The 25099-nt window shown below is 36.1% G+C and overlaps 1 protein-coding gene across 1 annotated transcript; it reads left to right on the forward strand.

The window, feature by feature from the left end:
* The first annotated feature begins 1733 nt into the window (after positions 1-1733).
* Positions 1734-25079, forward strand: LAMTOR5 (late endosomal/lysosomal adaptor, MAPK and MTOR activator 5). Its single transcript, XM_053706838.1, has 4 exons — positions 1734-1851; positions 5251-5312; positions 17050-17167; positions 24760-25079. Exons 1-4 carry the CDS (start codon positions 1817-1819, stop codon positions 24815-24817), a joined length of 273 nt encoding a protein of 90 aa, XP_053562813.1. The 5' UTR covers positions 1734-1816; the 3' UTR covers positions 24818-25079.
* Positions 25080-25099: the final 20 nt, after the last annotated feature.

Genomic DNA, 25099 nt, shown 5'->3' on the forward strand with positions numbered 1-25099 from the left:
AGTAAGATTCTGTAGTGTTAACTTTTATTGAAAATTTAGGTGTTTTTTGTTTTTTTTTAAGAAAAATCTCAAATTTTTTTTCCACCCATATCGCCCAGCCCTACTAAATACCAATTTCCATGTCTATAACATCTTTGGTTTTTGAGATATAGATATCTTCATAAATCACCCCCCCTCTTTTGACCCCCCTTAAGTGGATTTTTGGGAAATGGTGAAACGTGTTTCTTTATTTTTAAAGGAGAATGTAAATACCAATTTTCACGTCTGTAACATCTTAGGTTTTTGAGATATAAGTATCCTCATAAATCAGCCCACCCTTTTGACCCCCCTTAAGTGGATTTTCAGGAAATGTTTTAACACTTATTTCTTTATTTTTAAAGGAGAATCTAAATACCAATTTTCATGTCTGTAACATCTTTAGTTTTTGAGATATAGGTATCCACATAAATCAGCCCCCCCCTCTTTTGACCCCCCTTAAGTGGATTTTGGGGAAATGCTAAAACAATTGTTTCTTTATATTTCAAGGAAAATCTAAATACCAACTTTCACGACTGTAACATCGTCGTTTTTTTTTAGGATATAGGTAGCCTCATAAAAAAGTTCACCCCCTTTTTCACCCACGTAGGGACATAATTTCCAAAAACCCTTCCTTAGCAGGTGCCTACTTCATAAAAACAATGTACCTTCCAAATTTCACGTTCCTAGGTTAAACGGTTTGAGCTGGGCGTTGATGAGTCAGTCAGGACTTCTTTTATAATTAAAGATAGATGATGAAAATAATTGTATCTTTAGAAAGTCCATTTAATGGCGAGAAAAAACAGTATATATGTGTGGGTACAGTAAATGAGTAAGAGGAAAATTACAGCTAAACACAAACACTGCGGAAATGTAAAAACAGCCCTGGTCCTTAAAGGGACAGTCTACACCAGAGTTTTGCATAACCAACAGTTATAGAAATATACTTTTTTCCGATGTGATTACCTTGTATCTAAGCCTTTGCAGACTGCTCCCTTATTTAATTTCTTTTGACAGACTTGCATTTAGCCAATCAGTGCCCTCTCATTTGTAACTCCATGGGCATGGTCACAATATTATCGGTAAGACACACATGAAATAACGTCCTCTAGCTGTGAAAAACTGCAAAATGCATTGAAATAAGGGGAAGCCTCAGTGGCTTAGAAATTTGCATATTAGCCTACCTAGATTTAGCTTTCAACAAAGCATGCCAAAAGAACAAAGCAAATTTGATGATAAAAGTGAATTTGAAAGTGGTTTAAAATTGCATTCCATATCTGAATCATGAAAGTTTAATTTTGACTAGACTGACCCTTTAACAGTAAGCAAATTTAAAAATGGTCAGGTCACTAAAGGGTTAAACAAGATGCATTTTATTATATTGCTCCTTTATAGAATGTCTGGGAAGGTTTTTTTTCGACACCATGTGTGGGAGAGGCGCCGTATTCCTTGAGGTAACATGTAAAATGTCCCCATGTCCCTCTTGACTTTAGATGCAAAAAATACAACTCCTGCCATCTAAACATTGTAAAACTATAATTTATCACCGCTTTTTATTTAGTTACCTCTGGCGCTCTACAGTTCATATATTCTAGTCATCTCCCACATACAACCTCGCATATAGCACACACCGCTCGACTTATGAATGAATTATTACAATAAACTAATATAATATAGCACGTTAGATCACGTGACGCTAACAGGAAGGGGGTGCGTGTGTAAGGCGCTTGGTAGGGCGGAGCGGGCTGTCATATGATCCGAGTCCCGGAAAAGGAATCTTGTGTTGTAACGGAACAGAACCATGGAGTCGGCTTTGGAGCAGCACTTGGAGGACACGTAAGGGAATATAATGTATAGTAATGGTACCAGTTTACTGAGCAGAACCTAACAAAACAGTGTGAAAATGTGCAGAGCGCTCAGAGCAGTGTGCGTGATGACGCAGCACGTACTAGCGCATACTACACACAACTGCTACTGCACTATTATAATAATAGTGTGTTAAAGATTGTGTAGTTTGTTTTTAAAATTGCGCAGAATTGTAAAACTATATGTGTGGTAACCAAAATGTTGAAAAGTATATAACATCGTTTTATTATAATCTATAATCTCACTTCACATTAAGATGGTGCACTTTAAAAAAAATAATAAATAGTTGAAGGATGTGGCACAATTTTTTTTTTTTAATAAATGCATTTTTTTTTATATATGTTTTTGTTTAGGACATGTGATGACTATTTCTTTGTCATACACGATGCATTGTTTCCTCATACAATGTTTATTAAAGGGACAGGAAACCCCAACATTTTCTTTCATGATTTGGATAGAACATACAATTTTTAAACAACTTTTTAAATTTACTTCCATTATCAAATTTGCTTCATTCTCTTGTTATCCTTTAGCTGAAGAAAAACAGCAATTCCCTACTTGCAACTAGCTGAACACATCTAGATAGACAATCAGAAAAGACAAATGTGTCAGGTGTTCTATCAAACGCCAATCTGACGTCACTTCCGGTGAATACATACATCTGATTGGTCCGTATCCAGTGAGTGACAGGACTTACAACCAACAGAAGGGCACTGTAATCACCTATCTACACTATCTATTTTGCCTCCGCCTGGGGGTTCAAGGGGGGCAAAACCCCCCTTGTAAATCTCATTCCTCAAGGTTTACTTGGGGTGTATGTCAGAGGATTGGCGGTGCGCCCCCCCCCCCCCCGACAGGGACAAAACAGATATTAACATAGAAGACTTCCTGGAAGTGACATCAGATTGGAGTTTTCGAGGAATTGGAGTTCTCGACAGAACACAGGCACAAATTAGCAGCAGCTCCCACTAGTGTAGGAGTATTCCTTGTTGAGAAAGAATATAACAGAACAAAGCAAATTTGAAAATAGGAGTGAATTTTAAAGTGTATTAAAATGACATAATCTATCTAAATAATGCAAGTTTAATTTTGACTTTCCTATCCCTTTAAAAGGGCCATAATAATCGAAAAATGACATGCTTTAATTATAACAAGTAATTTGAAGAATGTTAACTCTCCACTACCCTGCAAAGGGGTTAAACGCACAGTAGAACATGGAGAGCATTGCTGGTCCTGAGTGGAAACCACAGCTGATCAATCAGCAGCACTAGTTGCACATATGATCTGTTACTAGCTGATCCAATCAGCAGCGGTTTCTGCTTGGGACCAGCAGTGCTCTGCAGGTCCCGAGTGGTATTTCTACTGTGTGTTTAAACCCTTTGTGGGTGTAAGATACAGTAGTGCAGGGTCGATAGTCTTAAAATGACATGCTCTAACAAATTTAGAGCATGTCATATTTTGATTATTATGGCCATTTAAGGAAAAGTAAAACATTGAAATATACATTCATTATTTATGTTGGCAGTTTTTAGTGTAAAATACCTCCCTAAAAAGTATACTGGTTCCACTCACCCCAAAGAGGCTAAAGTTTCTTCAACATACTTAAAGGGACATATAAGTCCAATTATTTATTTATTTATTTATTTATTTTTTAAATATTTAGGCACTGCTTAAAAACACTTTCCAATTCACTACTATTATTAAATGTACTTCTTTCTCTTGGTACCCTTTGTTGAAACTTAGCTCCTTTCCTAGGTAGATTTAAAGGGATGTTAAACACTTTGAGATTGTAATATAAAATAATAAATTGTGCATATATATATATATATATATAAAAAAAAAACTTTACAATACACTTTCATTATTTATTCTGTCCCCTTTTCCAGTAATTCAATTCTAAAACTGTCAGCTTTTTAGTTCCTGTTGGATATGGAAGTGCAGCACACTGTTACATTCCACACAGCCATTGGCTGCACACTCTAGTGACCTATTTATAACTGTCTGTAATTGGCCACAGCAGAGAAGGTAACCTAAGTTACAACATGGCAGCTCCCATTGTTTTATAGACACTAAAACTTTACACTTCTTTTGTCAATGTTTAAACGGCGAACAAATCTTTTAAAAATACATATACATGTTATTCTCAGACTAATCTTTTCTTTGAATGCTTCATTCTATGTAGTGTTTATTTAGTGTCCCTTTAAGCCATTAAGTGCTCAAGACACATGCAATCTAAGCTTACCACAGCACATTTTTATGAAAAGGAGCTTACAGTTTAACACATTATACACAGAGAAATAGGTCATTGTGATAAAAAAAAAGTTTTTTAAAACAAATTTCCATTTTTTTTTTTTTTTTTTTTTTTAAGTAGGGTGAGATTTATCTTAGCCTTCATAAGTTTGTACACTGATTGGTTAGCTTAAAGCACACGCTCATTCACATGTTTAAGAGAATACCCAGGTAGGTAGAATGCTTGTGTCTGGAGCGCAAGATGACAGCAGTGTTTGCATAATGTATAACATTATTAAAGAGAGAGTCTAGTCAAAATTAAACTGTCATGTAATTTAAACAACTTTCCAATTTTACTTTTATTATCAAATTTTCTTTTTTCTCTTGGCATTCTTTGTTGAAAGCTAAACCTAGGTAGGCTCATATGCAAATTTCTAATTGGCATATGAGGCCGCCTCTTATCTGAATGCATTTGATAATTTTTCACAGCTAGACGGCGTTAGTTCATGAGTGCCATATAGATAACATTGTGCTCACACCTGTGGAGTTATTTATTAGAGGGCACTGATTGGCTAAAATGCAAGTCTGTCAAAAGAACTGACATAAGGGGGCAGTCTGTAGAGTCTTAGATACAAGATAATAACAGAGGTAAAAAGTATATGAATATAACTGTGTTGGTTATGCAAAACTAGGGGATGGGTAATAAAGGGATTATCTCTTTTTAAACAATAAAAATTATGGTGTAGACTGTCGCTTTAAAATCATTCTTGCAAACGGCTACCATATGCTATAGCCATGTGCACACTCCTGAGCCTACCTAGGTATGCTTTTGAACAAAGGCTACCAAGAGAATGAAGTAAATTTGACTCTGAAATTGTTCACTCAGGAAAGAAAAATGTAGTGTTCAGTGTCCCTTTAAACATTCTTCAGACTTTGTTGTACACATTTGAAATAGTATTTTTAAATAATGTATATATATATATATATATATATATATATATATATATATATATATATATATATATATATATATATATATATATATATATAAAAAAATTTTAACTATAGGAAATTGAGATTTCTTTACAGAACAATTTTACATTTGTGGTTTTCTTTCTTCTTTTTTTTTTTTTATCGCAGAATGAAAAACCCTTCCATCGTTGGAATTTTGTGTACAGATTCACAAGGGCTTAACCTTGGATGTGAGTCATTCTGTTTTGTAATGATATAAACTAACTGTAGTCCATAATCACGTTTACATTGCTGATAATATATCTCCTTCCATATATTTAATTTTACTGTCTCCCCTTTAACAGTTCTAGTCCAGAGGTGGTGAACCATTTTGAGAGTGCATGGCACTAATAAAACCAAGGGGTATGGTGATAGCCCAGAGACACAATGGCAGTAAATTTTGTCTGATTGCCACCAGGACACGTCATAGGTTCAACCCCCCTTATCATATACCATCCTACTTTCTCATTATTCCTTAATATAAAACATTACCTGTCAATTTTCTCAGTAGTTTGATGTAGTGCTCTTTTCACTTATATGGTAACTTTTGGAAAATGATTGTGCATTTAATAGAACTGCTAGAACTAGCTACAATGTTCAACCCTGTACTATTAAAGGGACATGAAACCCAAACAATTTCTTTCAAGATTCAGATAGAGAATACAATTTTAAATAACTTTCTAATTTACTTCTATTATCTAATCTGTTTCATTCTCTTGGTATCATTTGTTAAAGGAGCAGCAATGCACTAATGGTTTCTAACTGCTCACATAGGTGAGTTTTTCTTCTTTCTTTTTTTTTCTTTTTTTTTTCTTTTTTTTTCTTTTTTCCTCTTTCCTGAGTTTGCCTAGATAAACCTTTCAGCAAAGGATAACAAGAGAAGGAAGCAAATTAAATACTAGAAGTAAATTGGAAAGTTGTTTAAAATGGTATTCTCTATCTGAATCATGAAAGAAAATGTTTGGATTTCATGTCCCTTTAATACACATTTTATTGTGTGTGTGTGTATTTTTAAATGGCACAAAAACTGAATGCAGGCATGTGCAACCTACAGCCTTACTCTCCACTGTGTTTGCTGCTAACGGATATATTTGCTTCCAATACATTACAAATATATTTTTTTCAATATAGAACTAAAATGCACTGATGTACTTTTTACATTTAAAGGGACATAGAACCCAATATTTTTCTTAAATGATTCAAATAGAACATACACTTTTAAACAACTTACCAATGTACTTCTGTTATCAAACTATCTTTTGTTTTCTTGTTATCCTATGTTGAAATGCAGGAAGGTAAGTTCAGGAGTGTGCACATGTCTGCAACATTATATTGCAACAGTTTTGCAACAATGATATACACTATTAGTAAGAGCACTAGATGGCAGCACTATTTCCTGTTATGTAGAGCTTCAGACATGTGCACGATGCCTATCTAGATATCTCTTCAACAAAGAATAACATGAGAATGAAGCAAATTTGATACTAGAAGTAAATTGGAAACGTTTTTTAAAATTGTATTCTCTACCTGAAAAAGTAAAGAAAAAATTGGGGTTTCATGTCCTTTAAATTGGTGGCACATTCATGATATACTTTATTTATAATTTCCTCCTTTTTATTGGACACTTTGCACCCAATCTTTCCCCTAAATTTCTTTGAGAAGTTTTATACCTAACCACTAATGAACCATAGCAGGAAGTGTACTACTGATACAGCTGTATTTGTTTCAAGTTAAAGGAATATTGTGCTCTTTTATTAAAAAAAAAAACGTAAACCACTTGGTCGTTTTCTTGCAAAATGAGCACTTAGAAATTCTCAGTGTAGCCACAGCCCTCAGGGAAATCAGAGAGCTGAAGTACAAGAACAAAGGAGGCAGGCACTACAACGGAACCAAGCGGAGTATAAAAACACAAAATCGCGCTGTAGCGAAAATTCTACTTACCCCCTCTCTTCATGGCCACTCTCTAGCCTGTCCGTATACAGCTGCCGTTAGGGAGACCCCTCTCCCAGGCTAATCGTGCAGAAATCAGCTGTTCCATGGCTTGGAGCTTCATCGCTCCCACAAACCTTCAGCTTACACACTGTCGTGGCTCGGACGCCAATACTGTACCACGTTCTTTGGCTCCAGACGTGACGTAGAAAGTCTCGTGGGCCGGCTTCCATGGGTTCAAATGCTAAGGATGACATAATGCTCCGTGATCAGCCAGTGCACAGTGGGGAAATTCCAAATTGTCCACCTTCCAAGATACAGTGCTGCTTAGACTCGAAAGAGGCCCCAAAAATAACTATAGTATAGTTATGTATGTAAGAGAGCTGGCATGTTGGCAACTTATGTTGCATTCTGCCTGTTCTGAGCATGGACAAATCTGACTCGCTGATTATTTAGTATTCACTTAATAGTAAACCAGTTCATTTTACTCTAGAAGTTTTATGACACCAAGCTAGATAAACCTTCCTATAAAGACACTAGCTTCCTTGGAGGGCCATGATAAGAAGTAATGGACACTGCACAAATCAAGTAAAATAATTTTCCAAATGATGACGTGTGTATGTATATGTGTGTGTATACAAAAAAAAAAAAAAAATATAGAGATATATATATATATATATATATATATATATATATATATATATATATATATATATATAGATTGATTTCTGTTAAAGGACAAGAAAATACAGTAGAATTGAATAACTGACAAATACACACAAAAAAAGGCAATGCAGTAGCACTTAATTTGAAACGAACAGTAGATTATTTTCTGGCAAAATTCAAATTTTAATAATAATAAAAAAAAAAAAAATTCTCCCCCTGTATCATGTGACAGCCATCAGCCAATCACACAATGCATATACGTATATACTATGCACTTTTGCTTATGATCAGTAGGAGACTTAAAGTGTTCATATAAAAAGACGTGCAAGTTTTAATAATGAAGTATAATGTAAAGTTTGTTGTGTTTTTTTTTTTTTTTTTTTTTATTATTATTTTTTTTTATTATTGCACCATCTATCTGAATCATGAACGTTTAATTTTGACTTTAGTGGCTCTTTAATTATAAGCCACTACTTAGTGTTTTATTTATTACAGCAATAAAACAAACGGTTTCATATCCCTTTTAAAGGGACATGAAACTCAAATATATTATTTGACTTATTTTTCATGACTCAAATAGAGCATGTGATTTTACACAACGTTCCAATGTTTTTATTTTATCCAATTTTCCTCTTTATGTTGGTATCCTTTTTTTTTTTTTTTTTTGAAGGAGCAGCTATGCACTACTGGGAGCTACCTGAAGACGTCTAGTGAACCAATGAAAAGAGGCATTTTTGTGCAGCCACCAATCAGCTGCTAGCTCCCAGTAATGCATTGATGCTTCTGAGCCTACCTAGATATGCTTTTCAACTAAGGATACCAAGAGAATGAACCAATTTAGATAATAGACGCAAATTGTAAAGTTACTTAAAATAACATGCTCTGTCTGAATCCATGAAAGAAACATTTTGGGATTCATGTCCCTTTAAATTTAACAGCTGTTAACTCATTTTAAAAAAATGGAAATACTGCTCTTTCATATGAATGGTAGAAGAAAGTAGAGTACAGTGACACTTTAAAGGTATATGTGTGTGTGTATTTTTTTTATATATATATATATATATATATATATATATATATATATATATATATATATATATATATATATATATATATATAATATCCTGTTGCAGAGAAACTTGATTGGTAGTCCCAGGACTTACAAGGGAGCATGCATAGTCACTTTATTTTCTTTCTCAGTTTATATAAGTTTACTGTGAAATCATACACAATAAGGCAAACTGACTTTAGCACTGATTCTGCTGACTGGCTTTTTTTACTTTTATTTACATGTTGGGGGGGGGAACAGCAGCTGAATGTTTACTGAGCACTCTGGTGAGCTGATCTTAGCTTTACATAATCATACAACTTTTTCTCTTCACAGTTGACAGAAGGATAAATTAGACTTTATGTTAAGTAAACTGTCCTCTTAAATATATTCTTGATATATAAACTTAATTATTGATCTTGTGGAAGACTTACTCCAGAAAGTTGATTCGCTTATTTGTAAATAATGCCAACAAGTTGGAAGTGCTTTTTGGAAAGGCATAAAAAAATATTGGTATCTTCTGTAGGCACAAAATGGGAGGCAAGTTTAGTCTGTGATACATTGTAATGTCTAACACACATTGGCTTCTAAGATCCAAGAGCACATCGGCTAAGGAAGCGATGGCTAACCTTGGCATCCCAGATGTTTCAGAACTAAAATTCCCATGATGCCTAGGCATTCTGCAGTCCAGTCAAGTATTATGGGAAAACATAATTTATGTAAGAACTTACCTGATAAATTCATTTCTTTCATATTAGCAAGAGTCCATGAGCTAGTGACGTATGGGATATACATTCCTACCAGGAGGGGCAAAGTTTCCCAAACCTTAAAATGCCTATAAATACACCCCTCACCACACCCACAATTCAGTTTAACGAATAGCCAAGAAGTGGGGTGATAAGAAAAAAGTGGGAAAGCATATAAAATAAGGAATTGGAATAATTGTGCTTTATACAAAAAAATCATAACCATTACAAAAAAGGGCGGGCTTCATGGACTCTTGCTAATATGAAAGAAATTAATTTATCAGGTAAGTTCTTACATAAATTATGTTTTCTTTCATGTAATTAGCAAGAGTCCATGAGCTAGTGACGTATGGGATAATGACTACCCAAGATGTGGATCTTTCCACGCAAGAGTCACTAGAGAGGGAGGGATAAAATAAAGACAGCCAATTCCTGCTGAAAATAATCCACACCCAAAATAAGTTTAATGAAAAACATAAGCAGAAGATTCAAACTGAAACCGCTGCCTGAAGTACTTTTCTACCAAAAACTGCTTCAGAAGAAGAAAATACATCAAAATGGTAGAATTTAGTAAAAGTATGCAAAGAGGACCAAGTTGCTGCTTTGCAAATCTGATCAACCGAAGCTTCATTCCTAAACGCCCAGGAAGTAGAAACTGACCTAGTAGAATGAGCTGTAATCCTTTGAGGCGGAGTTTTACCCGACTCGACATAGGCATGATGAATTAAAGATTTCAACCAAGATGCCAAAGAAATGGCAGAAGCTTTCTGGCCTTTTCTAGAACCGGAAAAGATAACAAATAGACTAGAAGTCTTTCGGAAAGACTTAGTAGCTTCAACATAATATTTCAAAGCTCTAACAACATCCAAAGAATGCAACAATTTCTCCTTAGAATTCTTAGGATTAGGACATAATGAAGGAACCACAATTTCTCTACTAATGTTGTTGGAATTCACAACCTTAGGTAAAAATTCAAAAGAAGTTCGCAACACCGCCTTATCCTGATGAAAAATCAGAAAAGGAGACTCACAAGAAAGAGCAGATAATTCAGAGACTCTTCTAGCAGAAGAGATCGCCAAAAGGAACAAAACTTTCCAAGAAAGTAATTTAATGTCCAATGAATGCATAGGTTCAAACGGAGGAGCTTGAAGAGCCCCCAGAACCAAATTCAAACTCCAAGGAGGAGAAATTGACTTAATGACAGGTTTTATACGAACCAAAGCTTGTACAAAACAATGAATATCAGGAAGATTAGCAATCTTTCTGTGAAAAAGAACAGAAAGAGCAGAGATTTGTCCTTTCAAAGAACTTGCGGATAAACCTTTATCTAAACCATCCTGAAGAAACTGTAAAATTCTTGGAATTCTAAAAGAATGCCAAGAAAAATGATGAGAAAGACACCAAGAAATATAAGTCTTCCAGACTCTATAATATATCTCTCTGGATACAGATTTACGAGCCTGTAACATAGTATTAATCACAGAGTCAGAGAAACCTCTTTGACCAAGAATCAAGCGTTCAATCTCCATACCTTTAAATTTAAGGATTTGAGATCCTGATGGAAAAAAGGACCTTGCGACAGAAGGTCTGGTCTTAGCGGAAGAGTCCACGGATGGCAAGAGGCCATCCGGACAAGATCTGCATACCAAAACCTGTGAGGCCATGCCGGAGCTACCAGCAGAACAAACGAGCATTCCTTCAGAATCTTGGAGATTACTCTTGGAAGAAGAACTAGAGGCGGAAAGATATAGGCAGGATGATACTTCCAAGGAAGTGATAATGCATCCACTGCTTCCGCCTGAGGATCCCGGGATCTGGACAGATACCTGGGAAGTTTCTTGTTTAGATGAGACGCCATCAGATCTATTTCTGGAAGCTCCCACATTTGAACAATCTGAAGAAATACCTCTGGGTGAAGAGACCATTCGTCCGGATGCAACGTTTGGCGACTGAGATAATCCGCTTCCCAATTGTCTATACCTGGGATATGAACCGCAGAGATTAGACAGGAGCTGGATTCCGCCCAAACCAGAATTCGAGATACTTCTTTCATAGCCAGAGGACTGTGAGTCCCTCCTTGATGATTGATGTATGCCACAGTTGTGACATTGTCTGTCTGAAAACAAATGAACGATTCTCTCTTCAGAAGAGGCCAAGACTGAAGAGCTCTGAAAATTGCACGGAGTTCCAAATATTGATCGGTAATCTCACCTCCTGAGATTCCCAAACTCCTTGTGCCGTCAGAGATCCCCACACAGCTCCCCAACCTGTGAGACTTGCATCTGCTGAAATTACAGTCCAGGTCGGAAGAACAGAAGAAGCCCCCTGAATTAAACGATGGTGATCTGTCCACCACGTTAGAGAGTGTCGTACAATCGGTTTTAAAGATATTAATTGAGATATCTTTGTGTAATCCCTGCACCATCGATTCAGCATACAGAGCTGAAGAGGTCGCATGTGAAAACGAGCAAAGGGGATCGCGTCCGATGCAGCAGTCATAAGACCTAGAATTTCCATGCATAAGGCTACCGAAGGAAATGATTGTGACTGAAGGTTTCGACAAGCTGAAATCAATTTTAGACGTCTCTTGTCTGTCAAAGACAGAGTCATGGACACTGAATCTATCTGGAAACCCAGAAAGGTTACCCTTGTCTGAGGAATCAATGAACTTTTTAGTGAATTGATCCTCCAACCATGAACTTGAAGAAACAACACAAGTCGATTCGTATGAGATTCTGCTAAATGTAAAGACTGAGCAAGTACCAAGATATCGTCCAAATAAGGAAATACCACAATACCCTGTTCTCTGATTACAGACAGAAGGGCACCGAGAACCTTTGTAAAAATTCTTGGAGCTGTAGCTAGGCCAAACGGCAGAGCCACAAACTGGTAATGCTTGTCCAGAAAAGAGAATCTCAGGAACTGATAATGATCTGGATGAATCGGGATATGCATCCTGTAAATCTATTGTGGACATATAATGCCCTTGCTGAACAAAAGGCAAGATAGTCCTTACAGTTACCATTTTGAACGTTGGTATCCTTACATAACGATTCAATATTTTTAGATCCAGAACTGGTCTGAAGGAATTCTCCTTCTTTGGTACAATGAAGAGATTGGAATAAAACCCCATCCCCTGTTCCAGAACTGGAACTGGCATAATTACTCCAGCCAACTCTAGATCTGAAACACATTTCAGAAATGCTTGAGCTTTCACTGGATTTACTGGGACACGGGAAAGAGAAAATCTCTTTGCAGGAGGTCTTATCTTGAAACCAATTCTGTACCCTTCTGAAACAATGTTCTGAATCCAAAGATTGTGAACAGAATTGATCCAAATTTCTTTGAAAAAACGTAACCTGCCCCCTACCAGCTGAGCTGGAATGAGGGCCGCACCTTCATGTGGACTTAGAAGCTGGCTTTGCTTTTCTAGAAGGCTTGGATTTATTTCAGACTGGAGATGGTTTCCAAACTGAAACTCCTCCTGAGGATGAAGGATCAGGCTTTTGTTCTTTGTTGAAACGAAAGGAACGAAAACGATTATTAGCCCTGTTTTTACCCTTAGATTTTTTATCCTGTGGTAAAAAAGTTCCTTTCCCACCAGTAACAGTTGAGATAATAGAATCCAACTGAGAACCAAATAATTTGTTACCCTGGAAAGAAATGGAAAGTAGAGTTGATTTAGAAGACATATCAGCATTCCAAGTTTTAAGCCATAAAGCTCTTCTAGCTAAAATAGCTAGAGACATAAACCTGACATCAACTCTGATAATATCAAAAATGGCATCACAGATAAAATTATTAGCATGTTGAAGAAGAACAATAATATTATGAGAATCATGATCTGTTACTTGTTGCGCTAAAGTTTCCAACCAAAAAGTTGAAGCTGCAGCAACATCAGCCAATGATATAGCAGGTCTAAGAAGATTACCTGAACACAGATAAGCTTTTCTTAGAAAGGATTCAATTTTCCTATCTAAAGGATCCTTAAACGAAGTACCATCTGACGTAGGAATAGTAGTACGTTTAGCAAGGGTAGAAATAGCCCCATCAACTTTAGGGATTTTGTCCCAAAATTCTAATCTGTCAGACGGCACAGGATATAATTGCTTAAAACGTTTAGAAGGAGTAAATGAATTACCCAAATTATTCCATTCTCTGGAAATTACTTCAGAAATAGCACCAGGAACAGGAAAAACTTCTGGAATAACCACAGGAGATTTAAAGACCTTATCTAAACGTTTAGATTTAGTATCAAGAGGACCAGAATCCTCAATTTCTAAAGCAATTAGTACTTCTTTAAGTAAAGAACGAATAAATTCCATTTTAAATAAATATGAAGATTTATCAGCATCAATCTCTGAGACAGAATCCTCTGAACCAGAAGAGTCATTAGAATCAGAATGATGATGTTCATTTAAAAATTCATCTGTATAAAGAGAAGTTTTAAAAGATTTTTTATGTTTACTAGAAGGAGGAATAACAGACATAGCCTTCTTGATGGATTCAGAAACAAAATCTCTTATGTTATCAGGAACATTCTGAACATTAGATGTTGATGGAACTGCAACAGGTAATGGTACATTACTAAAGGAAATATTATCTGCATTAACAAGTTTGTCATGACAATTAATACAAACGACAGCTGGAGGAATAGCTACCAAAAGTTTACAGCAGATACACTTAGCTTTGGTAGTTCCAGCACCAGACAGCGATTTTCCTGAAGTATCTTCTGACTCAGATGCAACGTGAGACATCTTGCAATATGTAAGAGAAAAAACAGCATATAAAGCAAAATTGATCAAATTCCTTAAATGACAGTTTCAGGAATGGGAAAAAATGCCAGTGAACAAGCTTCTAGCAACCAGAAGCAATAAATAATGAGACTTAAATAATGTGGAGACAAAAGCGACGCCCATATTTTTTTAGCGCCAAATAAGACGCCCACATTATTTGGCGCCTAAATGCTTTTGGCGCCAAAAATGACGCCACGTCCGGAACGCCGACATTTTTTGGCGCAAAAGAACGTCAAAAATGACGCAAGTTCCGGCGACACGTATGACGCCGGAAACAGAAAAGATTTTTTGCGCCAAAAAAGTCTGCGCCAAGAATGACGCAATAAAATGAAGCATTTTCAGCCCCCGTGAGCCTAACAGCCCACAGGGAAAAAAGTCAAATATTTAAGGTAAGAAAAATATTTGATTCAAATGCATTATCCCAAATATGAAACTGACTGTCTGAAAATAAGGAATGTTGAACATCCTGAGTCAAGGCAAATAAATGTTTGAATACATATATTTAGAACTTTATAAAAAAAGTGCCCAACCATAGCTTAGAGTGTCACAGAAAATAAGACTTACTTACCCCAGGACACTCATCTACATGTTTGTAGAAAGCCAAACCAGTACTGAAACGAAAATCAGCAGAGGTAATGGTATATTTATAAGAGTATATCGTCGATCTGAAAAGGGAGGTAAGAGATGAATCTCTACGACCGATAACAGAGAACCTATGAAATAGACCCCGTAGAAGGAGATCATTGAATTCAAACAGGCAATACTCTCCTCACATCACTCTGACATTCACTGCACGCTGAGAGGAAAACCGGGCTCCAACCTGCTGCGGAGCGCATATCAACGTAGAATCTAGCACAAACTTACTTCACCACCTCCATAGGAGGCAAAGTTTGTAAAACTGAATTGTGGGTGTGGTGAGGGGTGTATTTATAGGCATTTTAAGGTTTGGGAAACTTTGCCCCTCCTGGTAGGAATGTATATCCCATACGTCGCTAGCTCATGGACTCTTGCTAATTACATGAAAGAAATGTAGTTCTGAAGCATCTGGAGTGCCAAGGTTAGCCATCGCTGACCTAAAGGTATGAAAGAGATGCAGGTGAGCTTAAAGGGACATGAAACCAAAAATTTATTTCATGAATTAGATAGAATATACAGTGTTTACAACTTTTCCATTTACTTCTAATTTTTTTATTCTCTGTGTATCCTTTCTTGAAGGAGCTAGCTGAACATATTGAATGAACCAATCACAAGAGGCATATATGTGCAGTCAACGATCAGAAACTAGCTCCCAGTAGTGCATTGCTGCTCCTGAGCCTACCTAGCATGTTCTATCTGAATAATGACTTTTATTTTAACTTTACTGTCCCCTTAAAGGGACATTAAACCCAAAGTTTTTTCTTGAATGATTCATATAAAGTGAGCAATTTTTTTTTAACCAACTTTCCAATTTACTTCTATTGTCAAATCTGCTTCATTTTGTTGATGTATCTTGTTGAAGGACCAGAAGTACACTACTGGGAGCTAGCTAAACACATTGCATAAGCCAATGGCAAGATACATATATATTTACAGCCACAAATCAGCAGCTAGCTCCCAGTAGTGCATTTTGGATCCTGATGCTTTTCAACAAAGAATACCAAGAGATCAAAGGAAATGAGATAATAGAAGTAAATTGGAAAGTTGTTTTTAAAATGACATGCTCTATCTGTATCATTAATGGGGGGGGGGGCAGGGGACTCATGTCCCTTTTAAAACAGTACGGCTGAACTTGCTTCCTGCAAGCTAATGATACAGCACTTGGACACCTCTACCATTTCATGACCATAATGTGGGACATTAGACTATAACATGATTTGCATTACTGATCAATTTTTTTAACAGAAACTTCACATTTTAAATGAGCATTTCTATATAGTTTTACTTACATATTCAGCAAACTCCAAGTCATCCCCTCCATTGAATTTTTTTTTTTTTCCTCTGCAGAACATACAGTCATTGATCTTGGTGATTTCCTGAATAGGAGCTCCATCCCATACTTGCTCACTGTCCAGAGGATGATGGCTATGAAACCCGTTTAATATACTTGCTTAACTGCAAAGTGAAGGAATTAGTTAAAGGGACATGAAACTCAAAATGTTTCTCTCATAATTCAGATAGAGAATCCAATTTTAAAAGAAGTTTCCAATTTAATTCTATTATCAAATTTGCTTTGTTCTTATTCTTTGTTGACAAGATATCTAGATAGGTAGCGTGCACATGTCTGGGACACTACATGGCAGGAAATAGTGCTTTTGTTAATGTATCACATTGTTTCAAGAGTGCTGCAGACTCGTGCACACTCCTGAGCTTACCTTCCTGCTTTTCAACAAAGGATATCAAGAAAACAAAGAGAATTTGATAATAGAAGTATATTGGAAAGTGGTTTAAAATAGTGTGTCCTATTTAAATCATGAGAGAAACATTTTGGGTTTTATATCCCTTTAAGGTTTGGGGAAGGCACTGTTTTCAACTAAGAAGTAGGGAGAAAAAAGGGCATAAAGCTAATTATAACTAATTGTAAATACAAATGAATGCAATCCAGTAAAATGTTTAATGAATATCACTAAAGCAGTAAATATTTTTTCAGAGAAGCATTTTTGCTCGCATTAGTCCATTATAGTTTGTGTATAACTAAGAAGAAAACCGAGATTAGTTAACTAATTGGGAGATGGTAATGTGCATTTATTTCCTTCTTTTATTGAAGGCTGTGGAAGCCTTACAGATGAATATGCTGGAGTGATATCAATACTTCCTCAGCAAGCGGCAAATCTCACATCCGACCCCACAGATGTTCCAGTTGTATGTCTAGAGTCTGACAGCGGGTAAGCAGCACTTGCATTTAGATTTTATGTCCACTACACTACAGAAGATAAAAAAATGACCTTTTAAAAGATGTGAACATAGAGGAGGGGAGGGTTAGAGAGCTTTTTGAGAGGGATCAGGGAGGTTGGAGGGAAAGGGGGTATCCTACACTGCAGAAAATTATTTATATAAAAAAAAGCCTTCAATTTACATATTGGCAGATTGTCTGTCTGTACCTAAGATAGGGATGACCAATAGGGGGTAAGGGAGGGAAGAGAGCTGTTTGGAAAGGTAATCTCTACACTAAAGTTAACATTAACCTTACAAGCTACCTGATTAACCCCTTCACTGCCGGGATTACTAGAAGTGTGGTGGGCAGCTGCAGTTAGTGGCCTTCTAATTAACAAAATCAATGGCAAAGCCATGCATGTCTGCTATTTCTGAACAATAGGGATCCCAGAGAAGCTTTTACAACCATGTGTGCCATGATTGCACAAGCAGTTTGTAAATAATTTCAGTGAGAAACCCAAAGTTTGTGAAAAAATTTACTTTTTTTTTTTTTATTTGATCGCATTTGGCGGTGAAATGGTGGCATGAAATATATATATATTATTTTTTATTTCCCTTTACCTAAAAGATTTCAGTTTGGTTTTCAATTGAGTTGTACAGTTTATAGGTCACATTAAAGGTGGGAAAAAGTTCTGAAATTATTTATTTGTGAATTAATAGTATTTTTAACATCATAATATATATTAAAAATGTTATCGTAAAAACCAAATTACATTTTATAATGTTCCCTAAACAAATCTGATGAAGTCAGTGCACGGCTCCAGGAACCATACTTGAAAATAGCAAGCTACGGGGAGGGAGGGGGAGGGGAGAGAACAGTCCTGGGAATAATGGATAAAGCTTTGCATAGTAAAATACGAGCTCCATGGTATGATGGTTGTATCTAATGGTTCCTGACCCTGCAGTACATAATATTGCACCGGGAGTTCCTTTCTCTTTCAGCCCTAATGTTAAAACCCTCCTGGGACTTGAAGCACTCCTACTGCCGGCTTGACATAGTAGTTTGAAGATGGTTACCAGATGCTCACTGGCTGTGACAGGCTGCAGTTGTGGAGTTTGCACACGTTCCCTGGCAGTGACGAGCTGGGCTGTCTATGTCAAGCCGTCAGTAGGAGTCGCGCTTCAAGTCCCAGGAGGGTTTTAACATTAGGGCTGAAAGAGAAAGGAACTCCCGGTGCAGTATTATGTACTGCAGGGTCAGGAACCCTTAGATATAACCACACCACGGAGCTCGTATTTTACTATGCAAGGCTTTACCCATTATTCCCAGGACTGTTCTCTCCTCTCCCTCCCCGTAGCTTGCTATTTTCAAGTATGGTGTCTGGAGCCGTGCACTGACTTCATCAGATTTGTTTAGGGAACATTATAAAATGTAATTTGGTTTTTACAATAACATTTTTAATATATATTATGATGTTAAAATACTATTAATTCACAAATAAAAATGTCTCTACAAACGCTGCAGCACACGCTCTGCGTGTATCACAGTGAGCGAGATTCCTCTAAGCAGCATAGTGCATACATAATAGAGCAATGTGCTGTTCGTGTACCTGTGTGCAACGCACGTTACAATATGGCAGCATACATAAGAATATCAAGCACAGGTACAACATTGTAATTGAAAACACTTTTTTTTTTTTTTTTTTTTTTTTTAAACAATTTGGGTCAGCTTCCAAGGTGGCATAGACATCTGTGATTTACTTGCGTTTCATTAATCAGAAGGAGTTAGATTTATGGAATTTAGCTTTTAGGTGTTAAGTGTCCCTTTAACAGTCAGACTGTGGGTATGCGTTTCGTAGGTAGAGACTAGCCTTGACCCCATTGAATACCATAGTAAGAAGCATACACAGCAATTTACATTTGTGAGGCTAGACATCGGTAATAGGGTACCTTATATACAGTCTGATGTTATTCCACATTTCAACCAGCATTCAAATATGTAAAATTATTAAATAACAAAGGACACATATGTCTAAGTCGACTAAAACATTCGTCATTTGTATAGTGTAGGACTCACTGTCCGGGCCACTCCTCTCCCTCCTTGGTATCTTAGTTCACACACCATTCGCCTCTCAAGTTATCTGTAATGAGGAATGCACTATTGCGGAAGGGAGTTTGAATCGTATTTCTTAAATTAACAGACAGACTTAGTAGGTACGGTTCCCATTTAGTTAAGAATTTGGCTATCCTTCTATCTAAGTCTCCCTTAACGTCGGCCTGTTCCGTCAGTAATTGTGTGTGTGTGTGTGTGTACAGCAGTCCGGACAAGGGAGAATGGTGGTGGTCTGTTGTGGATCCAGAATCTAAAAATTAGTTGTCTGGCTAGTAAAATTACCATTTGTATGAAAGGGTTAAGACTCTTTTGTGTGCATTCCTGTGTTAAAAATAGAATTTGGGTTAGCGTTAATTCAATGTGGTATCTACATGTCTTGGGGAGCCAGAAGGATATTCTTCCCCAGTATCTCTGTAGTTTGGGGCAGTGCCATATTAGGTGTGTGATGTGAGGTGAATTGGCATTTATTACAGGTGTCTTGAGCATTAGGCACCTATTTGGTACGTAGTTTTGGAGTGATATATGCTAAATGCATTAGTTTAGTGTGGGACTCTCTCAGGTTTGCAGAGAGTGTTACCTTACTAACCCTAGAAAAGCTTTCTTGTAAATTATCTGCAGCATTATCTATTCTTAAAATGTTGTTCCATTTGCCTTCCATGTGGGTCATGACAGAAGGTTCAAAGTGTGCCGTGAGGAGTGAATATATAGGGGTAATGGAATGTATACCATGTCGGGCTAGTGTACATAACAAGGTCGTATTCGTGCTGGACCAACAATTCAATCCTTGTGCCATGAGTGCTCGAATATGTCTGCTCTGAAAATAAGCAAAGATGTGTCTAGCAGGCAAGTTATATCTGTCCCTTAACTCCTGGAAAGAAAGTATGTGGCAGGTGGTGCGATACATTAAGGATGCCTTTAGATTCCCACTGGTGAAATACTTGAGTGGAAAGTCCCAGCAAGAAGTCTGGGTTGCCCGTAAGAGGTAAGTATATACTAGTGTGTTGTGGGGTACCCCATAATCTACACAACTTGGCCCAGGCTCTTAGAGGGTCTTTGAACAGTATATTTTGACTTATAGGTGGCGGTAAGGATGAAAGAGTGCTGTGTGGGAGATGAGCAAAATGGTAATGGGGTAAAAAATTTGTTTTCCAAACGTGAGTCACTAAAGAAGTTGGTGCCAGCAAGCCAGTCTGTGACCAGCCTTTGTTAATTTGGCCAAAAATTGAGTAGTTACGCAGCTTAGTCTTATGTTGAGCTGAATATGAAGTGACCTGGCCCCGCATAACCGCCTTAGAAGCATGCCAAAATACGTAAGTCCATGTTTGCCTTATGTTGGGCATTATTGGTGTAAATGGAAGATATTTTCTCAAAGAAAAAATACCTAAACCTCACAGTAGGTGATGCTATTAGTTTAAGCAAAAAACACTCAATAAACAGTGAAACCTCAACACTGTGTAACAAATATCTATCTAGTGTACAAAAGTATTTTGGGTGCGCCTAAGACGATGACTTTGTCTGAAATTGCTCAAACCTCAATGATTCTAATAACTGTCTCAGTGTATTACTCAGATCTGAATAATTATAGTATAAAGTCCAATGGCTATAGAAATTAGAAAAGTAAAAGAATTGATCCATTAAAGTACAATTAACCCAATATATAAAGGATGACAAACACACTTTTTAAAAAAAAAAAAAAAAATGCAAACAATTATTTTACTAATAATTCTTACACAATACATATAAAATAATGAATACAGTCAATTTTAATAAACCCTTTGGGTTATAGATACTCGAGGAGAAAAAAAAATTATTTTCGGAATTAAAAGTATCTTTAAAAAAAATGGCTTTACTACTAAACTCTAACAAAGAAAAATGGATCCGTTTAAAACTTGCTCTTAAAAAATTGTGTGTTTTAGAAACTAAGCGTTATTGTTTCTTTCTTGCTACCAATCTATGTATATTAACCACATCTATAATATATATGTACCTAGTAGCGCTCTTTTGAAACAGTTAAATACAGTGTAGCATTATTTGTATTTTACCACATAGATTATATATAACAACTATGCCTAAGTGATATAATTTTTAAGAGCAAGTTTAAACGGATCCGTTTTTCTTTGTTAGAGTTTAGTAGTGAAGCCACTTTTTTAAAGATACTTTTAATTCTGAAAATATTTTTTTTTCTCTTGGAGTATCTATAACCCAAAGGGTTTATTAAAATTGACTGTATTCATTATTTTATATGTATTGTGTATGAATTATTAGTAAAATCATTTTTTGCGTTTTTAAAAAAAATAAGTGTTTGTCATCCTTTATATTGGGTTAATTGTACTTTATTAGACTTTATACTATAATTATTCAGATCTGAGTAATACACTGAGCAATTTCAGACAAAGTCATTTCTTTTTAAGAAAGACTTAGGCGCACCCAAAATACTTTTGTACACTGGGCATTATTGGTGACAGTCAGTCCAATGGAATTGGAGGTGTTTCTGAAAATCAGTGTTATGCGATAAAGAAGTTGGGTATCTCCAACTTCTTTGCAGAGGGTTTTGGGGGATGGGTTGGAGTATCAACCAAATGGGAGCGTGGTCCGATATCTTCACAGGTGCAATCCCTATTTTTGGGATATGAACAGTCAGTTGAGGGGAGGTTAGGAAATAGTCTATCCGAGACAGAGTGTGGTGTGTTTTAGACAAGCAAGTATAGTCACGAACCAGGGGATTGCGGGAGCGCCATAGATCTGACGTTTAGTGTCTCTTTAAATGTTGAAATGAGGGTGGTCTCTTTTTTTGGTACTCGGAGTAGATCTAAGAGGTGCATGTGATGTCGGATCTCTGTAGCGATCCAAAGGGAGAGCCTGGGCCATGTTGAAGTCCACGCCCACCAGTAAGGGAGCCTCAGAATATCCCAGTAATCTAGTCTGGACTTCTTGCCAAAATTGTGTGGAAAGATTATTTGGACCATAGATGTTGCCCAATACATATACAGATGTGGCTACGGAATTTGGCGGCGCTATACAAATAAATGATAATAATAATAATGTGGCTAGTGTGATGGTCACAAAAATATATCTGCCTCTTTTGTCTATCAGGGGGTCCGTCATCTTGGCGGAAAGGCCTTTACGTATGAGGATCGTGTTAAACTTTTTTACCTTAAATCGTAGATGCGCTTTGTGTTCTTATCTTCTAGTGTACAAAAGGTTTTATTATGATCATCATGTCATCAAAGTGTGCTGTGTTCTGACTATTTTATTTAAATGTGAATCATCATATTTCTAAGATTAAGCTGCCCGGGTTTGAAGGCTACAGATCTTATAGTGTAACACAAATATCTGTGGAAAAATGAATCTATTGCACGAAGCTGAAGCAATACCTTCAAAATTGTAAACCATTTGTCACTTTTAAGCATTTTTTTATGCAGATCCTTAGTATTGTGCACAGATCAGAACACTTTTGCAAAGTAATTGGCTGGTGGAAATTCTTTTTTTATTTATTTATTTTTTAGCTAAGACCTCTGAACTAGAAATTATAGGAAAGAATTTGAATTGCAATTAAATATAATTGATCTTTTTTAAATTTTTATTTTACACAATCATAATCTAAAATATCATCTACGGTGATTATGATGTAGGAAAGTAGCTGTGGCATAGGGCTAGTATCTGACACAGGCATCCTCAAACTTGGCCCTCCTCAGGTTTTGGAATTTAATTTCCCATGATGCTCAGCCAGCATATCAGCTGGCTGTGCATCATGGGAAATGAAGTTCCAAAACCTCTGGAGGGCCAAGTTTGAGGCTGTCTGATCTGACACAAAGGTTACATATTTATTGCTGTATTCCATGCACTATAGCTTACAGGGGAAAACAGACTTAATTTGAATAGTACAAAACAGTAAAACTGTTAGACTTGTATTAAATGTTTAGTTATAAGTAATGAAACAATTTTGCATTATATTTTCATTATTTGTTTTGCCCACTTTTTAGATAATTTACCTCTGAAAATTGAGGACGTATATGTGGCAGGGTTAGCCTTGATAAGTCAGTAGGGTGCATTTATTTCCCCCAATTTGTTTTATCTGTAAAACCCATGCATTTAAAGGGACATTAAACCCAAGAATACAATTTTGAAAAAAAAATCCAATTTACTTTATTTAGAAAAAGGCGCTTGAGAGGTGACATGATTACTTTATATAAATATATTCAAGACCCATATTCAGAGATGGCAGAAGCTCTGTTTATTCCAAGAAAATTGTTTCTGACAAGAGGTCACAATTTAAGGTTGGAGGAACGGAGATTTAATCTCCTGCAACGGAAACGTTTTTTCACTGTAAGAGAAATACAATTGTGGAACTCATTACCAAAGGAGGTAGTGAATGCCAATACCCTAGATACATTTAAAAATAGTCTGGATACATTTCTGTATATAAACAAAATTCATGGATATGATTGCTAGTATTAAATGAGTCGCCTTTTAGTGGGGTTATTTAAGCTTAACTGGAGCTTTTTGTAAGTATTTTAGATTTGTATAGGTTGAACTCGATGGACTTCAGTCTTTTTTTCAACCTTATCTACTATGTTACTATGTTACTTCTATTATCAAATTTTGCTTCTTTCTCATGATATTCTTTGTTAAAGAGATATCTAGATAGGTAGCGTACATATGTCTGAAGCACTACATGACAGTAAATAGTGCTGCCATCTAGTGCTCCTGCTAATGTATAACAGTGTTGCAAAACTGCAACAAGAAAACTAAGACCATTTTGATAACAGGAGTAAATTGGAAAGTTGTTTAAAATTGTGTGCTCTATCTGAATCATGAAATGAAAAAAATTGGGTTTTATGTCCCTTTAATACGGTGTACTAATGTTATGAATGTGGCTCGTCTTGTCTGCAAATTAAAGCCCAGACTGGCTCCTCCAAATAAGGCAAATGGTGGGTGCAGTTTGCCTACTGAAAAAAACAATTGTAGTAAAAAAGAATGTTCATTTTATTAAAATAAAACCAAAAAAAAAAACATTTAGGCCGATATGTTCGTTACTCTCTAGCAATTCATTTTTATTGCAAGGTGTTTACAGTCTCTTTAAACTACAGGTAGAAAACCAGTTATGCAAACTGCTTGGGACAAGAATAGGTTTGGATTTTGGAATATCTGTATCTTTAAACTGGGACAGTTTAGAGGGGGATGGAACCAAATGTAAACATCATTATCCTATGTCATTTAGGCAATATTTACATTTCATAACACAACTTATACATGTAACTAAAGGTAGATTTATTTATTATTAATTTTTTTAAATATACTTTGTGACTTTATAGGCAGGGAAAATTTGTAATTTTTGATAAAAATCTTTTTTAAATTAGTGAAAATGTTTTGAATTTTAGAATGTTTGGATTTCCGTATTTGGGACTATGTACCTGTACTAATATTGTGCATTATTTCTTAGCTGTATATGTATTTTTCAGTAAACCTCTTGCCTTTTATTCTCCCTAGGACAATTATGATTCAGAAGCATGATCGAATAACTGTTGCAGTTCACAAAATATCTTAACTATCAAGAAGATGAAAAGCAAAACTTGGGAATCCTAAACATATAGAGGAACAAGATATTGTTTTGGACTGGATTAATCTTCTGCCACCCAGACAGATCGCTGGACATTTGCACAAATTGTTGTCTTCAGCAATTTACCCGCTTATCTTATCAGAAAAACCTTTTTTTAGATTTGCTTTATTGTAACATTTTCCTCAAAAAAGAGCTTATGCGATAATTATTTGTACTAATATGTTGTGCTATTAAATCTTTAATTCAAACATTTTCCTTTTAAGTTTAATT

The sequence above is a fragment of the Bombina bombina genome, chromosome 3, assembly GCF_027579735.1.
Source record: "Bombina bombina isolate aBomBom1 chromosome 3, aBomBom1.pri, whole genome shotgun sequence".
NCBI classification, from domain to species: Eukaryota; Metazoa; Chordata; class Amphibia; order Anura; family Bombinatoridae; genus Bombina; species Bombina bombina.